At 37.7% G+C, this 9,973-nt stretch overlaps 1 protein-coding gene across 1 annotated transcript; it reads left to right on the top strand.

Annotated features, from left to right (window-relative positions):
* The first annotated feature begins 4,145 nt into the window (after positions 1-4,145).
* On the top strand, positions 4,146-9,907 carry LOC103719155 (nuclear transcription factor Y subunit C-3-like). Its single transcript, XM_017845724.3, has 2 exons — positions 4,146-4,286; positions 9,016-9,907. Exons 1-2 carry the CDS (start codon positions 4,263-4,265, stop codon positions 9,730-9,732), a joined length of 741 nt encoding a protein of 246 aa, XP_017701213.2. The 5' UTR covers positions 4,146-4,262; the 3' UTR covers positions 9,733-9,907.
* The last annotated feature ends 66 nt before the right edge of the window (positions 9,908-9,973 follow it).

Raw genomic sequence — 9,973 nt, forward strand, 5'->3', positions numbered from 1 at the left:
GAGTTGCATCTTCAGGCCCTGTAAAATTGTTCGATTGGTTACTTCGGCCTCACCGAGGTGACTGAGGATGTCCCACCGAGGTGAGGCGGTGCTTAATGTGCAGATCAGTGCAAAATGCTCTAAAGCAGGTGTTGTCGAATTACTTCCCGTTGTCAATGACGATAGCACGAGGAAGACCAAAGCGACATATGAGTTGCTTCCATACAAAGCCTCGGGCCTTTTCCTTAGTGATGTGAGCTAGAGACTCAGCCTCGACCCATTTGGTGAAGTATTTGATGGCCACTATCAGGAATTTTCTCTATCCAGCTGCTTGAGGGAATGGTCCCAATATGTCCATCCCTCCACTAGGGGAACGGCCAGAGTGCACCAATCGGGAAGGCGGACACAGCTGGTTATCGTTGGACGTTGGCGTGTCTCTGGCTCCAGTTGCAACAATATAGATTTTCGTATCCAACAATGGAAGAAATAGTATGAATAACGGTTTGTAGTTTCCTAGTTGAGAATGTCAAATGCAGATTATATTGAACGGGCTTTGGATTCACCAGTTCAACTGGTTCTGTATCAACACAAAATAGAAACTACTTATGGTTTAGCTCCATATGATAGATGCAAAGTTTCACATTCACGAATGCAGGCCACTGTGCTTCAAGAAAGAAAATAATAAAAAAAAAAACAAGATAGCAAAACGAACACATCAATGGGCATCCATTCACACAATTATCAATGAACTGTACCAAAACAATAAGAAAGGAAGAACTAGATCATGCGAAATTTAAAGTTATAGCACACCTAAAAGATCTGACATGAGGAATTGAGCTGCCAATATCTTAAAAACTTGTACACAAGACCTGAATATGAAGACTATCGCTACATGGCAAATGAGATTCTTGAAAATGTACCAAGAAAGTTAATATGAGCTAAAAAAGAAATATAGAGAAAACAATATTTTACAAATATATCAAACATTTATCATTAACTATAACCCATCAGTGTAAGATCCATTTGTTCACAGTAATGTGAGCCACACATCTAGTAAGAGATATGGAAATGAATGTCGATCGGTTGCATACCACAAGCCACAAGCACACAGCTTCTGAAGGGATAACCTAGTTTACACATTTTGCAAGGAGTTCAAAGAGAGAATGCAAGTCACCCATGCTCATGGAAGCACATTTATTCATAAGACACCTCATCCCTATGGAACTTCTCAGAACCCATAAACTTGCAGACCTTGAAAATTTACCATTGCAAAGCTTCTCCGTGAGGTTCCTGGCTTCCTCTAATCTCCCAATTTGCAAGTGAAACAAAATGTAATGGCAGGCAAGATCCTCAGTAAGCCATTTGCTGGATGTATGGTTCCAAAAATTGCTAATACATGCAAAACAACAATAATAATACAAATTATAAAAAAACAAATGAAATAAGCTGTGCTTGGATCAAGGCATGTGAAAATATTCTCCTAAGAATGAAATTCGTACTAAAAGTCTTCCAATCATGAGTATGATCGTATGAGAGGCTTGACCTAAATTGACTCTCTTTCAACTGCCCAAGCTGTTGGGGGCTCTCTTTTAGTAGGAGAAGGTTGTTTTATACCTCAGACCTAGGATCTAGAGCTTTTTTTTAGACCTAGTCAACTAAATCGCCGAAGAGCCCCATAAAGGCCTCAACAGCTCCTACAATAAAGGCATTAAAGACCTACTAGATTATCTACAATGCTTATATTATAGATTGAAATCAAATTTTAATTTTAAATTCACATTGATATCTGATGGGGCGTGTGGCAAAGCACATTAGATATGTGCATGCATGCCACGTGCATGCTGCGGTCGGCCAGTTGAACTAAAACTAAGTTGAGTCGAGTGCGTGCGCATATGGTCACTAGACCACCATCCTTAAAGCCATCTTGGGCTTGAAGGAACTACATATCTACAAATGCAAGAGAACTTGCATTTGATCATCCAACATGGGAGCATTAAGAATAAATTTTTAAAATTTGATCTTTCCACAAAAAAAAGAAGATTAAAGTTTTATTTAAAAATTTGAATCTTTTAAAATAAAAAATCCAAAAAATTCAGACAATCCCCTACGAATGATTTAAATTTTTAAAAGCTTAAAAAGAATATTTGGACAACTTATATTATACAATGGGTGGAGTATCCAGTGAACTTGAACCTTACTTAATATTTATTATCTTCATCTGAAGGAACCATAGTTGATTAAACCTAAAACTAAATTCTTTGTTTTAAACTTCTACGCATCACAGATATAAAATGAATTAATTGGATCTTTATGCAATCAATGCATATTAAAAGTCTTGCACTTAGTATTTTGATTTTTCAAGAGAGTTTGTGAGGGTTAACCAAAACCCTTAATTGTGGCCTATACATTATTTCTCACATAGGTGAGTCCTCTAGCGATATTTGTAATCTAATACCCTGCAGACATTCAACCCATTAAGAGTCTAACTTCGCTTTTAGTTTACTTTGCTATTGATATGAGGATGAGAGGAGATATACTCAGAAAAATATGCTCATCAATTAACTTCATTCCTACCACATTTGATTTCTTTCACCGGATCTCCAATTATTTGTTGTTGATGACCTAAAATAATTAAGAAGAGTCCCACTCAAATGTGAACTTATTTCAATTTTTTTTCTTTTGCATGCATGGAATTAATTACCCGCTTTCTAAAATAGTTCTAAATTCATATTTATTTGTGCGTGGCTACTAAATAGCTAATAATATTTTCTAAAATAATTAAGAAGTGGATGATAGTATTCATGAAAGGAAAATTTTCCTAATTAACTTTAATACGACTTTCAAAAATAATTAACAATTTTAAAAGGTACTCCAAATTTGATTTTTTTAAAAATAATTAAGAAAAGTCTCACTCAAATTCAAAATATATTGCATTTTGTTCCTCTACATTCATAGAGGGAAATATTTTTGAAAAAAATAATCAAAAATAACTCTATCACGACTTCCTAAATTTTTTTCTCATGCATAGTCAACTAACATATTTAGATATATTTGGCATATTTAGATAACTTTTATATATATCTCTTTTTTTTTTAAATTTTATGAATATTTTAGATGATTTTTTTAACTTTTTATTTTTTTGAATTTTTTATAGGAGTTGAGTTTTTTTTTCTCTTTTCCATTTAATAATAGGTACAAAGATAGATATATGAAAAAGGGATAGAGAGAGAGAGAGATAGAAATCTGCATATTCTTTATTCTTAACCTATTTTTGTTTTTTTTTTAAATTTCTTACAGTAGAGATTGGTCTATCAAGTTAACATAAGATTTTTTTATTAAGAAGAAAATAAAAAAATTTAATATATTTCAAAAAAAGATTGAAGATGAAGACTATAAAATAAAATTAATTTATATTCAAATAAAACTAACTATGTTAAAAATTAATATTATTTATGATAATATTTATATATTTTTATTTTTTATCAATTTTAATTTATAGTCAGAGATTCGGAGTTCCGCTATAAATGGGAAAGTTGCGACCATCCACCTTTCACTAGGGGTACAAATAGGTTGGGTCGAGTCGGATCACGAGTAACATCGACTCAATCCAGTTTCTTGTTCGAGTTCTAATTTTGAACCTAGAACCGACCCGATAAAAGATTGTGTCGGGTCAGATTGAGTCCAACGCTACAATTTTTGACCCAACGGATCATTTGGGTCAGGTCAGGTCCATGTATAACCCAAATCCAACCCAAAAATTCAGGTTTGATTCGGGTCCGGATCGGATTCGGTTCGGATTTGGTTCAGGTCCGATTCTGATCAACCAACCATGGCTTCAGAACTCATGTTTGCACTTTCGCTGGAGGCAGTCCGCAGGCCCAAATAATTTTACAGATTTAGGTCGGGTCGTAGGATTTAAAATCCAAAACTATCCAAATTTCAAATGAGTTAGATCGAGTTAGGCTGAATCGGATCTAAATTCAGTAAACCCAGATCCGATTCGAAAAATGAAACAGGTTTAATTTTAGAATCCAACTCGGTGCCACAGATCCTCCAAAATAAGTCGGGTCGGATTTAAATGGGTCGGGACGGGTAACGGGTCCACCCAACCCATTTGCAGCCTTACCTTTTACGTGATAAACGCTGGAAGCCTGTAAATCCTCAACTTCAGCCTGCCGAACCGTCGTCCTCGTCGTTCCTGGCCTTCCCGTCTCTCCTCCGCCAAAATCGATTCGGCCGACGCCACGAAGCAGCGATCGCAAAGCCATCATAGTAAGAGTCCAATGTCCACAGGAGACCACCAGCAGGCACTCGTCTTTGACTTTTTTTCCCTTTTATTTTCCTTTTTCTTTTTCCTTTTTCCCAATTCGTATGGCTTTTCTTTGTCTTTCTGTATTTCTTTTTTTTTGCTCTTGCTTTCCTGTTTATTTATGTTATGTGCTGCAATCATCTGGGAATATTGAGAAAGATTATTCTGCTTATTCATAGCCTTGAAAAGTTTAATCTACGGCATAGGGAGACTGGTGTTTGATTAACCTTCTTGATTTGCATGAGTAATTGTCTTTTCGAGAGGTGAGATCTAAACCCTAATGGAATTCTTAAATTTCCTTGAAGTAATGTATTGTAGCCAATTCGAAGGACAAAGATTAAAATCTATATGATTATCCATTAAAGATGATGTTCTTGAATCTTGTGTTCTTGTGCTCCCAAAAATTGATGGATTGCCATTTGAAGCTTTGGAACAATCTAGTACCCTTGGTCCACTACACTTCTTGCTGATTCCTTGCCTCACATTGACTTTATTTTGTCCTTCCCTATGTACTCATTATTTTTCTCCTCTTCTATGTAATTTCTTGTACATAATTTCGGACTTCTTTTGTTGCTATTTTCAGAAACAGAAAAATATATATTCTGTTTCAACTTTTTTAGAAAATAAATATATTTCATACAATCAATTATTTTTAAAACATAAATATAGCGATGATAGCAACAAAGGTGATGGTAGGAGGTAGTGGAGGTGCCGTGGTGTTGGCGGCGAGGATGGAGCCAGTATCATGGAGTTGGCAACAAGGGCGGTGGTGGTCATGGGGGCACCGATAATATGGCAGAGACTGTGACAATGATGGTGGTGGTGTGTGGAGGTGGTAGTGGCGGTGGTGGAAATCGTGGTGGCTATGTGATGGGGATGGTGATAATGGTGGTTGTGGTATGATGAAGACTGTGATGGTAGTGGAGGTGGTGGCATTGGTTGCCTCACTGGCGTTAGCAATAGAGGTTACACCAATGTGTAGGTGAAAAATGTGAGTGTTTTTATTTTTGAAAATATTGAAAGTAAAGATTTCTTACTTTATTTTTTCAAAAAAATAGTGAAAATAATTTTTAAAAATACAAAATAAAAATAATAACACCAAACATGGTTTTATCTCAATTTCTGTAATTTTATTTTTAAAATAGTAAATAAGAAGTAAAAGTGACATCGGACAGGCCCAAAGTCTTTAAATACTTTAGTAGCAAAGATTTATTGCTTTTGAGAAGAGTGAAAATAAAAGGAATGAATAGCAGAAGTTCGGTGCAAATGCTATCTTCAATATTATTACCTATGTGATATTTCACAACTTGGAGAGAAACGAAAATTAAGAAAAAAAGCAATGATACCAAATAGGTTCTAAAACATCTGTTTTTCTATTTAATCTAGTTAATGAGGTCAAGAGATCTTTCATGGATGTCATTCAATTGGCTATCCTCTAGGAGATTCATAGTGTTTCCAAATTGCCCTACTTCTACTTAAACCGAAAGGGACAAGTAAGAGGATTTGATATTGTTTGCACTACGATCTATCGTACCAGTACCGGAGCTCATACCAGCCAGCAATCGGTTCAGTATGGTAAGGGACCATACCATGCTGTGTTGGGGCATGTCAAAACAGGAAGAGGGAGGGAGAGAGGGAGAAGGAGAGGGAGGAAGGGAGGGAGGGAGGAAGGGGAAGAGGGACGAGAGAGGGAGAGGGAGGGAGAGGGAGGAAGAGAAAGAGAGGGGGAGGCTTACTGGTGACGGGTGGAGAAGAAATCCTAGCCTTTGAGAGGGGATTAGCCTTCGAACACTCAACTATGGAGGATTGGAGAATCCGAGGTGTCGAAGAGGGAGGGAGGGAGGGAGGAATGGAGGGAGGAAGGGAAGAGGGAGAAGGAGAGAGAGAGGAAGGGAAAAGGGAGAAGGAGAGAGAGAGAGAGGAAGAGAGAGAGAGGGAGAGGGACGGAGGGAGGGAGGAAGAGAAAGTGACAGGGGAGAAGCTTATTGGTGATGGGTGGAGAAGAAATCCTAGCCTCTGAGAGGGGTTTAGCCTCCAAGCACTCTACCACAGAGGATCGGAGAATCTGAGGTGTCGAAAAGAGGAGAGAGGCACGAGCATCGAAGAGTGGAGAGAGGCTGGCGCCCAAGATGAAAAAGAAGCATTGGTGTCGTCGAAGAGAGGGGAGAGAGTGTGAGCGAGAGAGGCATTGAACTCTCTCGCACGAGAGAGAGTGCGAGTGAGAGAGGCATCGGTTCAACACTTTAAATGAATGAGGGTTTTATAAACGAGGTGGGGAGGGTTTTATAAACAAACCAACTTAAGTGGCTAAAATGTCTCATACCAGCATCAATATGGTTCGGTATAGGCCAAACTGCCTGGTTTAGGTCGGTTTAGCATTCCTTAGTTTGCACCATATGTTCTTTACTTTTTTTTGACATATATGTTGAGTAGACTTGTTTATAGAACCAACACCTTCCATATCCTCCATTATTTTTATCTTGAAAATCTTATATCTACCTTGTGATCCAAAGATCAACAATCACAAGCAGGGTGATCAAAATTAGTTGGTGTTCAATGGGAAGAGAAATGTACCATGATGGCATAGGGGGAAAAACGGGGGGAAAATGGAAGCCAATTGTCTCTTCCATCCTTGTTAATCATTGATAGGAGTTTTTTACATATTTCACATTAAGGTGCTGAAGTTGGGAAGCGAACTTAAAACCCTACTATCATTTGACAGTGTATATTGGTAATCAATATTGCATTTAGACTAGTAAAGCAATCCTGATTTTTCATTATCAACACCTTACAATCCTAATTAATGATTGCAATGGGTTAAGATCCAACACTGCTTTGGATTCTATGCAAATTAATTTGGCTAACTGAGATACTGTAGAATCTTTCTTGTAATTGAATATGATGTAAGGTATCAGTCATGTACGAGGTTGGCACCCTCATGTTTATGGCTGTTTCTTGACAAAAATTGCACCTTCATGCAGCTGTTTGTTGGGGAGGTCTTTTTAGCATATGCTAACATGCAGTGCACATTACTATTCAGCTTAACACATCTATGGCAACACACAAGCAGGATTTGGACAAGGGATGGATGGCTATGATCTTATCAAAATCAAGTTTCATATTTTTAGTTAATTATATTGATACACTCCTATATTTACTTCATATGTGGTGCCTTATCGGTTCGGTACGGTACGATACGGTACACCTTTATAACAAAATAGCTCTCTTACCCATTTTCTCAATTTTCATCTCGATATGCCTCGATACAGCCTGGTACGCATCTTGGTACGCCTCGGTACGGAGCGGTATGGGGCTTGTACCAACTTGAAAGGGCGTATCGTACTAGTTTTCTTCCGGTATGGTACGGTACAGTACGCTCCGTACTAAGCTGTACGGTACGCTTCGTACCAGGCGGTACAGAGCGGAACGACAGACTTTGGTAATAATACTATCACTAAATTCAGAGTTTATCATGGGCTATGTGTTGAAGTTTGTAGACCTAAAATTATGGCTTTTAGAGAGGAAATGATTGATATAATAAACTACGAGGGAGAGTTGTCGAATCAGAATAACTATTAGTACTAAAGGTTTCACACTCTTAATAATTTCTTAACATGAATAGAACCGGTGTGATGTTTAGCAAATTTAAGAAATTGAATACAAACAAGGTAATTTAACAAAGAGTGTTTATCAAGTTGAAGGTTACTGGTATTGGATATAGCTCTCTATGGAATTTTTTTGGTCATCTTTGGAATTTGATGTGGTGTTCTTAGGATGAGGAAAAGGTACAATCTAATTCTGCTTTTGTGATTAACATGAAAGATTGAATACCAGCAAGGGTGTCACGGCAAAGAACATGGTTACGGAGTTGAAGGTTTTTGCTTTTCTAACAGAGATTTTAAGCTACACTAAATGTCAATTTACTAATTCAATGTGGTATCATCCAATAAGGGTCAGGAGAAATTCTATGTATTTTTGCTTTAGCAGTTGTTTATATTTGTGATATATCAATTGCTGACACAAAGTGACAAATTAACTAGTAGTTGTCTGCAGTCTTTTGGCTCTCCATAAATGTGAAAGAAAGTCTTTTATGTTAGACATGCCAGACAACACACTGATAGTATGAGTGTTCCTACTCATCTGTAATTGAACATGTACATCTGAGTTTATAGTCTTTCTTCATGTGCTCATTCAAGGAATGTGATGTTGTCTACTGATAGAACATGTTAGCTGTATGCAACTATAATGCACATTGTTTTAGGTTCTGAAGCTGATCACCAATGAATTCGGATTAGTGTTCTGTTTTTTTTCTTACTTCCAGCATTTGGGATCCACAACTTTAGAATTGCTTAGTAATGTTCACTTTTGATTATTCATAAAATGCAACCATAGTAAGCTGGTATTCATTAGCTATCCAAATGAGTCCTCTAACCCCTGAAGCCGGAAGCATGATTTGCATGAGGAAACTGCAAACCATTACTTTTAGTTTGCTCAATGCTAGAATCTATTTTAGCATACCTCTTTCACAAAACACGTCAATTTTCTGTTGGTCTTTGAAATACTAGTTCCAACATGACTTTTAATGCAATTACAGGTTAAATAATGAATATACAATAAATCTTTTTTTCTATAATTAACTCCTAAAAAATGAAATGTGGACTCCTGAAAAATCTCTGTTGTAAAGGAAGGGTGGACCCTTTATGGATGTATTGCTTACAAATATACAGGTTACGATGGATGATCCAGGGCAGGGGCAACCACCAGTCATGGATGCAGTCCACATACCCTATCTTGCCATGCCATACCAAGCTAACCAAATGATGGGCAGTACTGTACCAATCTCGTCCAGCCAGTTGACAACTGCTGCTTCTCAGGTGCAGCTAGCGCAGCACCAACTCTCTTATCAACAGATCCACCAGCAGCAGATGCAGCAACTAGACCAGACACTTCAGATGTTTTGGGCAAGTCAATATCAGGAGATCAGGGCAACCACAGATTTCAAGAACCATAGCCTTCCATTGGCCAGGATTAAGAAGATCATGAAGGCAGATGAGGATGTGAGGATGATAGCAGCAGAGGCCCCTATGCTGTTTGCAAGGGCATGCGAGATGTTCATCCTGGAGCTGACTTACCGCTCATGGGCTCAAACTGAGGAGAACAAGCGAAGAACACTGCATAAAAATGACATTGCTGCGGCAATTACAAGAACAGACATCTTTGATTTTTTGGTGGATATTGTGCCAAGAGAGGATCTCAAGGAGGAAATGAATGCTAATGACTCTCTTTCATATTATTATGTGTCCGCTCAGGTTAGGAGTCTGGGAATGATCATGAATAAGCCCGAGGTGGATCATGGCTTGCTGTATGCCCAACTGCCTCAATCTTACATGCCTCAGCAGCACCAGCCTCAACATCAGGAGCAGCAGCCTAGTGAGGATTTGTGATAGGGGAAGTGGAAGAGTTACAACAGAGAATGTCTGAAGCATTAAGTTACAGTATTCATCAACAATGGCCTTCTTGAAACTTGCATTTCGTATAGGTATTCTTTTACTATTTCTTTGCCGAATTTACAAATTTATGATCACTTTGATTTTTTTCTGGAATGTTTTCTAAGCGTAAGATGCAAATGTACATATAGGAGGCTGCAATGGCATAAGTAATCATATCTTCTTCACATTGCATATT

This window comes from Phoenix dactylifera, chromosome 11 (genome assembly GCF_009389715.1).
Source record: "Phoenix dactylifera cultivar Barhee BC4 chromosome 11, palm_55x_up_171113_PBpolish2nd_filt_p, whole genome shotgun sequence".
Taxonomy (NCBI): Eukaryota; Viridiplantae; Streptophyta; class Magnoliopsida; order Arecales; family Arecaceae; genus Phoenix; species Phoenix dactylifera.